At 45.5% G+C, this 16,473-nt stretch overlaps 1 protein-coding gene and 1 long non-coding RNA gene across 2 annotated transcripts in view; one reads left to right on the top strand and one right to left on the bottom strand.

Moving 5' to 3' along the window:
- Positions 1 to 3,102: 3,102 nt before the first annotated feature.
- Positions 3,103 to 4,631, top strand: LOC308588849. The gene is made up of 2 exons (XR_014008927.1): positions 3,103 to 3,642; positions 4,430 to 4,631. It is a non-coding gene; the product is annotated as an uncharacterized lncRNA (long non-coding RNA).
- Positions 4,632 to 13,854: 9,223 nt separating this feature from the next.
- The window catches only part of PGM2L1 (phosphoglucomutase 2 like 1), a 37,532-nt gene continuing 34,913 nt past the window's right edge, over positions 13,855 to 16,473 (bottom strand). Inside the window, exon 14 of the mRNA XM_081197376.1 lies at positions 13,855 to 16,262. Within this exon, the coding sequence (XP_081053502.1) occupies positions 16,160 to 16,262 (103 nt within the window). The 3' untranslated portion in view covers positions 13,855 to 16,159. The remainder of the gene's footprint in view (positions 16,263 to 16,473) is intronic.

Genomic DNA, 16,473 nt, shown 5'->3' with positions numbered 1-16,473 from the left:
ATTCAGTTTGTTAGTTCAGCAAATCCCTCCCCTCTTTGTTTATCCTAGTCTTCAATCTTAAAGTATTGTAACATTAGATTTTTGCCTAATAATAGTCCATTTTTTCATATCCCCTTATAACATTACAGCTGAAAACCACTTAGTTTCTATCCAACATCATTCTAACATTCATTAATTTTACAATATTTCTGTAAATAGTCTTTGAACTTTTTCCAATCTTCTTCATTATAAAATTAATTCAAATCAAACCGATGGCAACCATTGGGCCACAGCTCTGCAAAGATTGCCAAAGGAGGGAGTCAGGCTGTGCCTTGGCCAAAGGCCTGGTGGAACAGCTCTGTCTTGCGGAAAGATGTCAAGTCCCGCAGGGCCCTAGTCTCTTGGGACAGAGCGTTCCACCAGATCGGAGCCACAGCCGAAAAAGCCCTGGCTCTGGTTGAGGCCAGCCTAACCTCTCTGTGGCCTGGGACCTTCAGGATGTTTTTATTTGAAGACCGTAAGTTCCTCTGTGGGACATACCAGGAGAGGCGGTCCCGTAGGTATGAGGGTCCTAGGCCGTATAGGGCTTTAAAGGTTAAAACCAGCACCTTAAACCTGATCCTGTACTCCACCGGGAGCCAGTGCAGCTGGTATGGCACCGGGTGAATGTGATCTCGCAGCGAGGACCCCGTAAGGAGTCTCGCCGCGGCATTCTGCACCCGCTGGAGTTTCTGGGTCAGTCTCTCTTTCTTTTTAAAATAATTTTTATTAACAAACTAATCAAATCACATTAATTCCAAATTATACCAATGCATAATAAACTCCAAATATTTCCAAATATTTAGCCGAATTTTAAATTTTTGTTGGGGGTACCCATGCTCCAAGCTCAGAAAGCTCTCATATTTCTGCTGCTTTGATGTTCACAGTTCTATCTTTCCATCTCTTTGTTATTATCCTTTACAAATTGTCTTCCAAACTTCTTGTTGTTATCGTTTTTTGTTCCCCCCTTTCTTTATAACATCTGAGAGTCTCCACAAGCGAGTTGAAACAAACATTGTTGTAGTCCTGTGTGGATTTTAACATTAATCCAAAGGTCCTGTTCGAACGGCAGACGCCATTTCAGCATTTCCCGTAAAATACAGTCTAAGCGCCTGCTCATTAACTTTCCCAGACCTGTTGCTCCAACATCAGTCTTTTCAGGGGAGTTCTTGCCAGAACAAACGTAGAATTCAGATATAATAGCAAAGCCGCGTCTTCCTCCCCCTCTTGACCGTAGATCCTGCAACAAAGCCTGTCTCAATTCCTTTCCAGATCTTCCACGAAACAAAGCCTCTGGTTAATAATTCATTTCCACACAGTTTATTATTCCATCTCATTTGCTATCGGTCGTGCGACGGTTCTTCTTAGGGAGGGGTTGTTAGGTAAATCACACAGAGAAAAAAAGAAAAGTTTTTCCCTTCCTTTCCGCTCCATTTCACATACCGACATAGCTGTGCTTCTTTGATGTAGTCTTCTTTTGATGTAGTTTTCTGTTCAATCCAACCCGTCACTCAGCTTATCAGAGGTCGATTCAATTAGCAATCAATACTCCCTTTCTTTCGCTTGAAGCATGTGCATTTACTCTTCTCCAATTGTTTATCTTGAGTCATGCAACTAGGGTCGCGATCAGAAGCAGCATCCGGGAGAGCCTAAACTCACACAAGGGCTTTCCGTCCAGTGCCCTCACCCCCTCCTTCTTTCAAACTCAAGGGTGATTTATAGGCATCCGCGGACGAGGCAGCGTTTTCCCATTCTCCTTGGGAAAAGCCAGGAGGCTAATTACTCCCATATTAGCCTCTTAATTACCTTGTGTGAGCCAGAGAGATGGTATTGTTGGCCATCTTCCAATGTGCCCCTAGCGCCCCCCCCCCCCGTTTCTGGGTCAGTCTCAAGGGCAGCCCCACGTAGAGCGAGTTACAATAATCCAGTATGGAGGTGACCGTCACGTGGATCACAGTGGCTAGGTCAGGGCGAGAGAGGTAAGGAGCCAACTGCTCAGCTTGGCGGAGATGAAAAATGCCGCCTTTGTTATAGCTGCAATCTGCGCCTCCATGGAGAGAGAGGTATCGAAGATTACACCCACCCTTCAGGTGTCCAAGCACCCGACAGCAGAGGCCGTTCTGGGGAGGGACCCCCATGGAGAGGTGGGGTAGGGAGGGGAGGGGCTTTGGGGAGGACCCTGCCGGCTTAGGGCATGGGGTTGCCAATTCCATAAAAGAGCTGACTTTTGTTGTCAACAAAAATTGCCCTTTTCCCTTGTGGGATATCCAAGAGCCCATATAGAGTCTTTACAAAGGTTCCCTATTGGTAGGAGAAGATAACAGAGGCCAACCAGAGAATACTGAGAAGCAAAGCAGCTAGTAAGCCTGATCTTTATTGAACTGTTGCAACAGGGTGCTCCCCTCACACGCAGGAAAGGAGGACCCAAAATCAAGGTGTGTCCGCCCTTATATAGACATTTTAAATTGCTCACCTTGGAGTCAAGGCCACTCCCAGAAACATCATACATATATCACAGAAGGGGTGTAACCTAAGACCACCCCTCAGATACATCATACCTACATCACAGAAAAGGCGGTCTAAAACAGAAATTTGAATGTTGTTTTTCTCCTGTCGTTGTTTATCTCCTGTCTGGCAGGTTACTTGACTGGATTGCCTGGGGAGCCTGGCCATTCTTTTGTAGTGATAAATACTTAGTTCCTGGGCCAGGTCACAGGCTCACACCCTGTTCATATCTTAAATGTGCCCTTAAGACAGGATTTGTGAGGAAAGAGACAATGGGGAGGTTTCCCACTTTGACCTTGCAGAGAAAACATTTGCTCAGTTTAGGATTCAAAATGGTTCCAGGTCGGTCTTCCTGTGCTGATCTATGTACATGCTTAGTTGGTACGCTTATGAACATTACCATATATCTAAGACCTCAAAATTCCTATCACACTTTCCTCCTCTGCTCTCTTCCAGGACATCTTGGGGCACTTGGAGTGCTTCAGGGATCAATCCCTGACCCTCGCCCTGACCCTGGCCCTGGTCTTGGAGGCCCTCCTCCAGCTGAGGTGAATGGGGTCTTTGGGATGGACAGGGTGGGGGGCAGAACTCCAGGGGGAGCTCTGGGTGGGGAAGAGCAAGCAGGAAGGAGAAGGGGACAAGGGAGACCCTTAAGAGGCAGCATCTAACCCTCTCCCCTTCATCTCTGCAGCATCACGAGACCCCAATTTCTTTTCTTCTTTTATAATTGTTTTATTCACATAATGTACATTCTTTACAACAAAGCACTTCAGATCCAGAATAAAATCATTTATAACAAACCCTTAAGCCTCCTGTTTTCATTTACACTGATCTTCTCTCCAACACCTTTCTTGCTCTTTCTTCCCTTGTTTTCATTCCTTATTTTAAATCTCCTCAATCCTGTACAATCTTTAACAATTTCAGTTTCAATTAATACCTTCGTCTCCCTCCCCCTAAACCCGATGCATGGGAGACTTGGAGGAGGCAGCGTCTAACCCTCTCCCCTTCATCTCTGCAGCAACATGAGACCCCAATTTCAGCTGCGATATGGGAAGTGTGATCCTGCACAGGACCATGGAGGCAGTTCTTGGGGGCGCAGAAAAGGATGACGACAGAGAGGTATGTCCTCTGTCTTGACTTCCCTTCATTACAGCTCTTTCTTCTTCACACAGTTACGGAAATTACTGGGGGGGGAGAGGGGCACATCTTTAAAGTTAAATATTACAAATATTATGCCTGAATGTATCCTTTCAACTTGACAGCTCAGGGAAGTTACCTAGCTTTAAAAATAATATAGAATAATCTCCTTTTCCAGTTTCCTCCATTCCAAAGCTATTTTCCCCTTGAAAAAGGACTCCAGGAAGTTCCCAGAGGTGACAATTGCTGGGCTCATTGTTAGCCAAAGGAAGCCAGATCTCATCACCTGACTCGCCTCAGGCTCCAGACACGCAAAGGAACTTCTATTGTACTTTGGGTGGTGGGTACTTAAGACATATTTGTCCATGCTAATCTTATCCCCGAGTCTTGCCCTCCCATGTCTGCTTATGCTAATCTTGTACCAAGGACTTGTCTGGACATGTTTGCCAAGGTTAACCCCTCCCCTTTTGTGACATGTCGATGATGTAGCAATGATGCTGTACGAACTGTATTTTGGGATATGGTGGGAAAGTTTTAAAAGTCTTTGTCACCCCATCCTCGGGGTTCAAATTTGCTCTTTAAACCTATTGCGCAATAAACTTTGGTCTACAGCTATTTGCTCCGGTTGGCTGGAATCCTTCCTTTATTCCACAGGGACCTGCGAGCTCTGCCCGATGAGCTGGGTGACTGAGCAGCCTCACACCTAGATTTTCCATAACATTACACTTGCAAAATTTAACCCAGCACTCTCTTCTCTCTTTTCCCACAGGCACTTCAAGCACTTGCTGTGGGGTCTCCTTCTGGAAGCCCCCAATGCTGCCACCCTCCTCCAGCTGCTCAGTGTCAGTGTCCTGATGGCATCAGGAATGGTTTTAGCCCCCCCCCTTACCCAACAGACTCTGCCATTTCTGGGACACGGAGTCCCCTGTCCCATTTGGCTCCCGTTTTTGAAGTCATGTTGGAAATGCACTGTAAAAGGGAGAAATTATCTCCACATGTGGTGGTTGTGTGACAAGGTGAAGACTTTTTGGGATAGTGTGTATAATGAGTTAAAAAAAGATATTTAGGTACACCTTTTATAAAAAAAACTGGAGACATTTTTGCTAGGAATGGTTGGAGAGGACATTAAAAAGGAAAATCAGAAATTCTTCCTGTATGCCACAACAGCAGGAAGACTACTCCTCACACAGAGATGGAAACAACAGGATATTCTGACGACTGAAGAATGGCAACAGAAAGTATTGGAGTACGCGGAAATAGCAAGGCAAACTGGAAGAATCCGACAGCAGGATGATGAGAAATTCCAAAAAGAATGGTCCAAATTTATGGTATACTTAAGAGAAAACTGTACATAAAAAATGGTTTTGCCTTGGAAAAATCTAAGTTGGAGATGGAGTTGTTAGATACTGAAGATAAAAACTTATCTAAAATGTACAAGCTTTTGCTGGAGTGGCATACGAAAGATGAACAAGTTAAATCGGTGATGATAGATGGGGCAAGAGATTTAGAACATAATATAATGTTTGAGGACTGGGAAAGATTGTGGAAGAAAGGGGTTAAGTTCACCGCATGCACTTTGTTAAAGGAAAATATTATGAAAATGATGTATAGATGGTATTTGACTCCTGTAAAATTAGCAAAGATGTATCATAATTGTGATAATACATGTTGGAAATGTAAAGAAAAGGACGGAACATTCTTTCATATGTGGTGGACCTGCCCCAAGGTGAAAGACTTCTGGGAAAAGATTTATAATGAATTGAAAAAAATGTTGAAATATACATTTATAAAGAAACCAGAGGCCTTTCTTCTTCGGAATTGCCCGAGAAAGATGTTAATTTATTTTTGTATGCCACAACTGCGGCTCGTATTTTGTTAGCTAAAAAGTGGAAAACTCAAGAATTACCAGCAGTAGAAGAATGGCAGATGAAGATGATGGATTTTATGGAGCTAGCCGATCTAACCGGAAGAGTCCGCGACCAGGAGGAGGAGGAACACCACGAAGAATGGAAGAAATTTAATGATTATTTAGGTAAATTTGTTAAGCTAAAATAATTGGAAATAGCTTCCAGATACTTAATGGGCTTAGGATTGTATTTATGTTGACTGATAAAATAATATGTCTAATACAAGAAGGAGAAGACTTATCTTTAATGTTTAATTTAAAGGGTATTAAAATTGGGATTTGGAAAACCGTTATAAGGATATGCAATGAAATTCAACTAAGGGGAAACGAGGAAGTTGTTTTACAAAGTAAATAACTGTTATTTTCAATAAGGTTATGATTTATGTTTGTTATGTTTTGTTTGTTTTGTGGTTTTGTTTGTTGTTGATATTATAAAAACTAATAAAATTTTTGTTTAAAAAAAAAGAGAGAGAAAACTGTACATAAATAAAGACACTCACAGGACTGGAATAAAACTCATAACGTTTATTGTAAACATTTGGTTAGACCACAGGATGTAATGCTGTAATAAGGAATGTATGTCTAAAGTATAATACAAAAATTTATTAAGGGATTATAGACATTTATAGAATGTATATATAGTAATCACGCTTAAGTAAGAGCAATGTGGAGAAGCCGGAAGAGGGGTGGAGGGAAGTTAATTTGGATAAGATATAGATTGAAAGGAGAATAATATTATTATTGTGTTTACGACATTTGGAAAATAATAATAAAAATTATTGGGGGGAGGGGGGAAACAGAAATTGGCCCTTGTGGGCTTCCCCCCCAACTTGCTCAGTGATCAGGCACTTGAGCCTGCCCTTGAGCCAGTGTGGTGTAGTGGTTAAGAGCGGTGGACTCGTAATCTGGGAAACCGGGTTCGCGTCTCCGCTCCTCCACATGCAGCTGCTGGGTGACCTTGGGCCAGTCACACTTCTTTGAAGTCTCTCAGCCCCACTCACCTCACAGAGTGTTTGTTGTGGGGGAGGAAGGGAAAGGAGAATGTTAGCCGCTTTGAGACTCCTGAAGGGGAGTGAAAGGCGGGATATCAAATCCAAACTCTTCTTCTTCTTCTCTCCAAAGCCGGCCGGCCGATGGACGCTTCAGGCCAGCCCAAAGTGGAGCAGCAGCCTTTTCCAAGCATGGAGAAAGAGTTTATTCTCCACAGCAGAGGCAGGGAGGCAGGAAAGAAGGAGTCTGTGTAGCGTAGTTTAGTTCGGTTTGCAGGATGAAGGATGTGGCCAGGCATCTGGGGGTGGGGCTTTCTTTGTCTTGACCCACGACCTTTCTTTTACAGTGGTACCTCGGGTTAAGAACTTAATGTTAGGATATTTCCGTTCCACCTTAAAAGGGGAGCAGGATGTTTGTGTCACAGCCTGTGTATTTCCTGTTCACAGGATGTTTCTGTTGTGTCTATGCTTTTGTTTCTCTCTCTGTGCCTGAGACAGCAACGCAGGCAGTCGTGTTTTCTTTGTTCTGACCAACGCTGAATAAACTTGTAAATAATGCTCTCCTGCGTGCATCTTTCGCTGTGTGAATTCTGCTGATAGAGCGTGCATGAGCTCTGGAATGTGGCAGGCTATTTCTGGAGCTCGTGTCGCTAATTGCTGATACTGCATGTCTACGGGAGATCGATGGATGTCCGGAGACGATGTGGAGTCATGATGGACTATGTCTCCCTGGCAGTATCCCAACACTTAATTCATTCCAGAGGTCCATTCTTAACCTGAAACTGTTTTAACCTGAGGTACCACTTTAGCTAATGGGGCCTCCCGCTTCCTGAGCACGATTTCTGTTCTCATCCTGAAGCAAAGTTCTTAACCTGAGGTACTATTTCTGGGTTAGCATAGTCTGTAACCTGAAGCATCTGTAGCCTGAGGTAGCACTGTATTAGCATTTTCTCCCAGAAACAGCAGCTCTGGTGCCTGTGCAAATGAGGGATCTTGGATCCTATATTAATCCTGCCCTGTAATTGTTTTGGAAATATGTTTTCCCTCTTGTCGAACTAAATGCAGATTTTAGGATGCCATATGTCATCTGCCATTGTTACAACTGATTGTGGGGTATTTTTATTATTATTAAAAAACCCTTATTTTTCAGCACTTCTTAGGTAAAAGTAAAGGGGCCCCTGACCATTAGGTCCAGTTGTGGCCGATTCTGAGGTTGCAGCGCTCATCTCGCTTTATTGGCCGAGGGAGCCAGCGTACAGCTTCCGGGTCATGTGGCCAGCATGACTAAGCCACTTCTGGTGAACCAGAGCAGTGCACGGAAACGCCGTTTACCTTCCCGCCGGAGGGGTACCTATTTATCTACTAGCACTTCATGCTTTCGAACTGCTAAGTTGGCAGGAGCAGGGACCAAGCAACAGGAGCTCACCCCGTCACGGGGATTCGAACCGCCAACCTTCTGATCGGCAAGTCCTAGGCTCTGTGGTTTAACCCACAGTACCACCCGCGTCCCACTTCAGCACTTCTTAGACCCCCCGTATTGCAGATCCACCTTGTGACCCCTTATATTACAAACGCAGGGACAGGAAGCAGAGACTGGCAGAATCGCTAGAACTTTAGTAACTTTCCTTTAGGCCAATGCGGAAACTCCAAATGGTGACCCTGCTCCGGGAAGATGTTCCTGTCTGCTTCATAGGCAGGATGGGGTTGGCCCAAGACCAAAACTTGCAGCCTTCATGGTTCAGGAGTGCCAGGGACTCCGTGGTGGGGGAAGTGGGGGCCACTTTGGCCCAGACTGGCCCCTGACTCTGAGATGCTCTTTCCTCCCGCAGCACCTTCAAAGCTACGCCCTTGGGGAAAGTACCGGCCAGCAACATTTCTGAACTGCTGGCCTTTGCGCAGAGATTCCCCTAGCTCAGAATAAGTAGCTCTCCTTCCTGTATTCATTTCTTTGGTTGCTTCCATCACTCCCAAGAGCACACCCCCAAACAACTTTCAACACAGATGATGCAGTATGTGTCCCTGGGTGCCAGGATGAGGCCAGAGGCTTTTCCTGCCCCCTTTCCTGATGCTGCCCTTCCACCTCTGCCCAGGAGGCTGTGGGCCCCAGGGAGGTCCTCTGGGGCAAGGGATTGGGTCCAAATCAGGGGGAGGCCCATCCTTCCTGGCTTGGGGCTGCTTCTATGCTCTCTTGCAGCCATCCAAGGTGGGTTTTGCGGTGTCATCTGACCCAGATTTTTCTTTCCTCTTCAGAACATAATACAGGTGAAACTCGGAAAATTAGAATATCGTGGAAAAGTTCATTTATTTTAATAATTCAACTTAAAAGATGAAACTAATATATGAGATAGACTTATGACCGGCAGAGCGAGATATGTCAAGCCTTTATTTGTTATACAGTGGTACCCCACAAGACGAATGCCTCGCGAGACGAAAAACTCGCAAAACGAAAGGTTTTTTCGTTTTCGAGTTGCCTCGCAAGACGAATTTCCCTATGGGCTTGCTTCGCAAAACGAAGCTTGCCCCGGGGACAGCGGGTCTTCTCTTTTGAAGCAAGGGGCGGTGGGGAGAAGCGATCTTCTCCCCGCAGCCCCAGGTCCGGGGACAGCGGGAAGCGCTTCCCGCTGCCCCCGGACCTCTTTTGAAGCATGGGGCTGCGGGGAGATCGCTTCTCCCGGTGCTCCGAAGCCGGGCGGGGGGGCGGGAACACCTGCCCCAGCCACCCCGCTTCGGAACGCTGCTCCGAAGCGGGGCGGGGGGGCGGGAACACCTGCCCCAGCCACCCCGCTTCGGAACGCTACTCCGAAGCGGGGCGGGGGGGCGGGAACACCTGCCCCAGCCACCCCGCTTCGGAACGCTGCTCCGAAGCGGGGCGGGGGGGCGGGAACACCTTCTGAAGGCGGGCGGGGGGCGAAAGTCTTTGTCCCCCCTGCCTGCCTTCCCAGGGGCTTTTAAATCGCCCCTGACAGCGGAGAAGTCCTCCGCTGTCCTGGGGCGATTTTAAAATGCCGCCCGCCAGCATTTTAAGATCGCCCGGACAGCGGAGAAGTCCTCCACTGTCCCGGGGTTTTTTAAAATGCTGGGGGTGGGAAGAAAAGCCCTTGTCCCCCCCCCCAGCCTTCAGAAGAGGTCCGGGGACAGACTGTCCCCGGACCTGGTCTGAAGGCGGTTTCCCTAGGAATGCATTAATTGATTTTCAATGCATTCCTATGGGAAACCGTGCATCGCAAGACGAAAAACTCGCAAGACGAAGAGACTTGCGGAACGAATTAATTTCGTCTTGCGAGGCACCACTGTAATTGTGATGATCATGGCGTACAGCTGATGAAAACCCCAAATTAAGAATCTCAGAAAATTAGAATATTAAATGAAATCAGCAAAACAAGGATTGCAAATAGAGCAATATTGGATCTCTGAGAAGTAGAAGCATGCACATGTACTCAGTACTTGGTTTGGGCCCCTTTTGCATCAATTACTGCCTCAGTGCGGCGTGGCGTGGATGCTATCAGCCTGTGGCACTGCAGAGGTGTTATGGAAGACCAGGATGCTTCAATAGCAGCCTTCAGCTCTTCTGCATTGCTCGGTCTCATGTCTCTCATCTTTCTCTTGGCAATGTCCCAAAGATTCTCTATGGGGTTCAGGTCAGGAGAGTTTGCTGGCCAATCAAGCACAGTAATCCCATAGGCATTGAACCAGGTTTTGGTACTTATGGCAGTGTGGGCAGGTGCCAAAGTCCTGCTGGAAAATGAAGTCAGCATCCCCATAAAGCTCGTCTGTGGAAGGAAGCATGAAGTGCTCCAAAATCTCCTGGTAGACGGCTGCATTGGCCCTGGACTTAATGAAGCACAGTGGACCAACACCAGCTGATGACATGGCTCCCCAAATCAGCACAGACTGTGGAAACTTCACTCCGGACTTCAAGCATCTGGCATTGTGTGCCTCCCCATTCTTCCTCCAGACTCTGGGTCCTTGGTTTCCAGATGAGATGCAAAAGCTGCTCTCATCAGAAAATAGATTTGGGGAGCCATGCCACAGCAGAGAGTGCGCTATTTGTTCACACCCATCATGCTAGAACTCAACCCTTGGTCATCCAATGAAGCTGAATGCCAGACAAAAAAGCATGTCACACAGTTAAACTAGGCAGGCCTCTTCTTATGTCAATTGCAACGCGTGCACACAAATAAAATTGGTTTCTCTCTCCCCGCAGCCCAACTACTGCAAAGTTTTTGGCTTGCCTGGAATGCTGAACAACAGCACTCCTGTTAGAGACTAAGAGGGGACATACCGTATTTTTCGCTCTATAGGACACACATTTCCCCCTCCAAAAATTAAGGGGAAATGTGTGTGCGTCCTATAGAGCGAATGCAGGCTGCGCGGCTAAGCCCAAAGCCAGAACAGGGAGACAGAGCGATGTGCAGCGCTCCATCTCGCTGTTCTAGCTTGGGGTTAGCTGCGCAAAGCCTCCTGTCTTGCAGAGTCTGTGCGTCAGTGTGCTTACAAGAGAAGCCCCAGCTCTGCCATCCTGTCTCCACTGACAAGGTCATCCATTAAGCGTCATGGACTGATAAAGGAGAGAGCTGTTGTTTATACAGCTGGGTTCCTGTTACACATTTGCTCAAGTGGTTACATTAATGGTTTTTAGCTAATTCATCCTTGGAGGAGGAAAAATGGGGATTTGGGGGCCCGTTTCAGACTGACTGCACAGTCAGGTTTTAGATTTGGGAAACCCATTCCTTCATTACCTTTTTATATAACCCTGGCTGCCCTGTTGCCCCCCCTGGGTCCATCAGAGAGCCACAAGCAAGGCTGCATCTAGACTGCAACCCCACACACAGAGCACAGAAGGCAAAATTCATCTGCCTCACAATTTGGTTTTATTTAGAAACAAACAAGCCTTTGAGTCTCTGTCCAGAGAGCCCAGGAAATTATCTGGTCACCAAGAACCCCCCCCCCCCGCAGCCCTTTTCAAAAGCTGGAGAAACAAAGTCACAGAACACTTCTACAAGGAGAACGTTTTATTAACTTAACACTTTATTCAACTAAACCCACTTCATAATCCAGACACAAAAAAATACTTCCAACAGAATCAAAGTGCAAATTTTCAGTCCATATTGATAATACACCCATTGTCTCTTAGGCAGAAAAGCACATCTGAAATGAAAGAAGTGTAATGAAAAGCTTCCCTGGTACCACTCTTTAGATTCAGTTGAAGGGCAGTCCAAGATGGTGACTACCCTGGTTAAAGCAACAGTCCTGAAAATGAAGTCAAGTAGGATACATAAAAAGGAAGCTGAAGGTTGGGCTGGGCAGGTGCTAAGTGCATCACCTCCTTCCAAGCTAAGGGGGCTACCAAACGAAGGCAGACACAGTAAGGGGCGAAGCCTCGCTTTGCTTTTTGTACTCAGTGTTTTGTACTACACACACCCTGTCTTGTGGGAAGGGTACACCTATGTAAACTTAGGACATGCACATCTTTCAGAACAAAACAAAAAGAAGAGACATGGAATCTTAACAGTTGTAAGAATCACACCCTCAACTCCTACCATTCCAGCTTTTGAGTGGCAGATAACGCTGCAAGGTCCCAGAGGGAACACACAAGGTCTCTCACTATGGCACATAAGATGTGTATTTCCAATAAAGGGCAAAACACTCTCTCTCTCTCTCTCTCTCTCTCTCTCTCTCTCTCTCTCTCTCCTCTCTCTCTCTCTCTATATATATATATTCTTGAAGCCTCTCAACAGTTTGGAGCTTTGAGAAAAGAGGAAGAGGGTGGTGCCACATTATAGCTTGGGATGTTGTGGGTTGGGGCAGCCAAACAAGTATTCCAACCGAGTCTCATCTCAGTTGGCATTCCTGCTGCACTTGGGCTGTCTGTAATTAAAAACCCAGAAGAAGCGGTACACATTTCTGAAAGTCTCAGTACACACTGATCAAAAATTATGAAGGAAGGTCTTGCATTGAGTCAAACATCTATGGACTATGAATGGTCATGCAAAAAACTGAATTATCTTCACCCTGATCAACAGAATGCTTTATGGCCTTAAGTTCTACACAAACTCCATTGCTTGTTTGCGCAAGCGCACATTGCAGAGCATGACTCCCCATGCCCTAAAAGCATCTTTAAGTGAGATGAAATTGGATGCAGTGAGGCACAGGTGAGCTACGAAGCTCCATTCACCAGAACCAACAAGTGGTCAGTCAAAGATACTCATCTCCGCTTGACCAGTTATTGCTGTGATTCTCTCTATTTGGCCTAGGAGAGTTCAGCTCCCCGAGATGTTGCTGGGCTCCCTCTCAGCGCAAAGCACAGCTGCTCAGGCAGCAGTCAAGGCTGAAAGACATGCAGGAGAGGGCCCCGCCTGGGACTTGTAAACCTGGCACAGGGAGTGGCAGGAGCTGGAAGAACTGAGGCAGGGGACTGGATGTGCCCTGCCAGCTTCGAAAGGTTATTTCAACACACTCTGTTGGCATGAGGACTTAAAAACCTACTGAGTGTGATTTGGAGCTCCAAGTATACAGAGCCCACTATAGCACTGGACTCTGCTGATAATGGAAAAAATCTTGCTTGCATGTGCGGGGCTTCTTCTTTATGGGATGTGATTCATCAAGTGCAAGGCTGCACCAGAAAGGGAGTCTTCTCCATCATAAAAATGAGACCAGATTTTAGGCTCTTCCTTTGAGGTTGATATTACAAGGGAAAGTCTGTTCTCTCCCTCACCTAGTCCCAAAACAGTGGTTGCCATTTAAGACGATGAAGACCATTAAGACGTTTTCTTATTGGGTAGGAAAGGGGAGGTTTTCTCAAAAGCATGCTCAAGTAAACCAAGCAGCCAAAGTGAATTATAAATATTCTCAACTAGCAAACTTCATGTGTCTTGTCCCAGGACAGAATCAATCCGATAGTGATCCCTAAGCTACTCACCCCATCATGTGAATTGGGTAGAAAACTTGTCAATGAACATGTTGCTTTGTTCTTCCATGACTTATGTTTGTTCAAACTAAACCAGAGAAAGAGGGTTCTTTCCCCCAAAATCAGCAAAGGATTCAGAAAGAGCTTCTTAAGGCCTTCGATTCTGCTCTCTCTGTTCCAAACAGCAACACTTTAACGAGATGGGAATTGGATTCTTAAAGGATGACAAAACTCCCACGAGGCAAACATTTGCCCCCACTGTCTTTGGGTGCCTTCTGGCACGTAGGTTGGGGCAGCTCTGTCGCTTTAATTGCCCCCTCGTAATTTCTCCTCACTACGCTGCAGCACTTTCAAATATACAGTAAATGAAAAAGAAAACAAAGAGTAAAAAATAACATAAAAAGGAAGGTTTTTTGGCATTCAATACATTTCACTCATATACGAACAACCTGGAAGGCATTTAAGCATTAAATAATAAAAATAATAAATAAATATTGCATGTAAATCAACGGCAAAACACTGCAGGAATACGTCCCGCGCACAGGACGAGTTCCTGGTGGATCTTGCCCCGAAAGCCTCGTGCAATACAAGCAAGTTCCTGCTGTCCACATACATTCAGATACCACAAAGGTACTTTGTTATGCCACAGAGCAAAAGCTTCAGTTGGCATCAATCCCCCTCTTTCCCCCCAAACCCCCAACCCGGATGTGCAAGAAATGGAGTTTCTTGTCCTTGTGGCCTAAAGCTGGGTCATCAGGACAGAAGTCACCTGCACCACCTTATCAGATCCAACTCACAAAGGGCGTAAGGAGAAAGAGGAGGACAAAGTCAAGCAACAGTGGCAAAGCTATATCAACTGGGCTACCAAAACTCAGCTTTTCCGTCAACTCAGAAGAAAGAAGCTACTGGGTTTGGAAGAAGAAAAATCTGCTTGGAAACTTTGGTAGTGCCAGATGGGGAAATGGATGGGACTTCTCCCTATTTCAAATATATACTTGATCAATTTAACCAAACGGCATTATGTCTAGTTCTGAGCTGTCTGGGCTGTACCATTTCGCATTGCAGCTTGGAGGCTCCCATCACCAATAGCTCCATTTGGGCCTGGGTCAAGCAAGATCTGTGGTCAGGCAAAGAATCATGGATACAGAGAGACAACAGGACTGCTTGAGGTCCCCCAGTTATATAATTGCAGGCAATGAGAGATATGTTGCGGCCCCGGCAGTATACCTCTACTTTCTCGCATCAAGAAACACAAGAAGGGCTTTTACTCTAGCCAGCAGCTCGGCCTTGCCCTCACCAGTTTTGGAAGGAACATTTGGGAAAGTCTTGCCCCACCCTCCAGCCCTCTCTGGGAGCCTTTCCATGACTTTGAGAACAGCAGAACCAGCTGGGAAGAGAGGCGTTCAGGGATATTTAAAAAAATAATAATTATTAGTTGTGTGTGACTGTTTCTCCATCTGACCCTTTTACATGGTTTTGTAGGTTTTGTGGTATTTTATGCATTGCGATTTGGTGTTATCTTTATTGATAATAGATTAGTAATTCTTTGTTGTAACTGATAGGTGCAAACTGCTTAGTTATTATTCGCTGATGCTTTACTATTTACTCTTAGATTTGGATGGATTATTGAATATTGCTTTATTTGATGTAGGTTGTTTTATTTTAAAGATACTGTGGCAGGGCAAAGCTGGTATGTCTAGACTAGAAGGATTTCTAATGGTGGCAGGTGAAGGCAAAGCAGGCACAGCAATGATCAATTTTGTATCCCCTTGAGCCAAGAGGTCTGCATTCTGTCTTGCTTCCTAACTTCCAAGAAGCCCAGTAGGCAGTCCGAGGGCCAAAAGAGGAATGAGGTGGTCCATCATACCTGCTTTGGCCCCAGGGCTAGCCAGCTACACCTCATATGATATAGCTTGCCACTACTGCTTAACTGTCGAGTAAACTTCAGCAAATACACAGACAGATAAGAATACAATGCACAAAGAGCACCTTTCAAAAGAAGAGATTTAAAGAGCTGGAAACTTTATGACTTCTAAACAACTTCTGCACTAGAAAACCCTAAGTACTGAATTCTACTGAACAGACTGATTTTTAAAAAAAGGTAAGACTCAACAGTACAGTAAAGATACCTACACTCAAAACAGCTACAAGGAAGCAGGACCATTCTGCCAGTCCAATATGATCATCCAGGCCAGCTGCCAAGGGACTGAGCAAGTTGAAGACTTCAGATAGCCAACACTGGTTTAATAGAAGGCGGCAGCCAGGAAAGCCTCCAGGGATGCGTTGATTTCATTTTTGAAGTGCGGCAGTAGAGGAAGTCCCTTTCACCAATCACTCCTGGCAAATTTGCCAGAAACTGCTCAGCCTTTTCCTTTTGGCTTGATGGATCTCTGTGGGAGCCCAAAGCTGTCTGATAATCTGCTTCTCATTTTGGAAAGAAAGCTGACAAAATGATACTGCTTCCATATAAATATGCTGGCTAAGGAACGTATATATCTATATATAAAACACACATATACACACACAGAGGCATTCATATATATATATATATATATATATATATATATATATATATATATAGTATATATATAAATGCAAACAGGAGTTATCATCTTGGTTCCTTTGTTCCACATTACGCAGTGCATGGAGTGACTGCTATCACAGCCAATGGCAGCAGCAGCAGCAGGAGGAGGAAGGCTACACCGAACGCCAGATTAGTCCATTCTTACTAGGCTCCAGAAAATTCTCAATCAGGGCATCAATCAGGTTCTGTAGATCCTCTTCCAGGAAGACCGTGTCGCTAAAAGGGAAGAGGAGTCAGAGGTTATTAAGATACCTCTCCACAATCCAAAATGCCAACTCACATTCTAAAAAGAAAAGTTCTATCAGACTTCCATTCATTTTCTTCATGCCAAAGCTACTCTGCTGTCATAGAATCACAGAACCATAGAGTTGGAAGGGACTAGGGTCATCTAGTCCAAACCCCTGCAATGCAGAAATCTTTTGCCCAA

The sequence above is a fragment of the Podarcis bocagei genome, assembly GCF_964188305.1.
Source record: "Podarcis bocagei genome assembly, chromosome: 6".
NCBI classification, from domain to species: Eukaryota; Metazoa; Chordata; class Lepidosauria; order Squamata; family Lacertidae; genus Podarcis; species Podarcis bocagei.
This window is presented reverse-complemented; position numbering and strand designations above follow the sequence as displayed.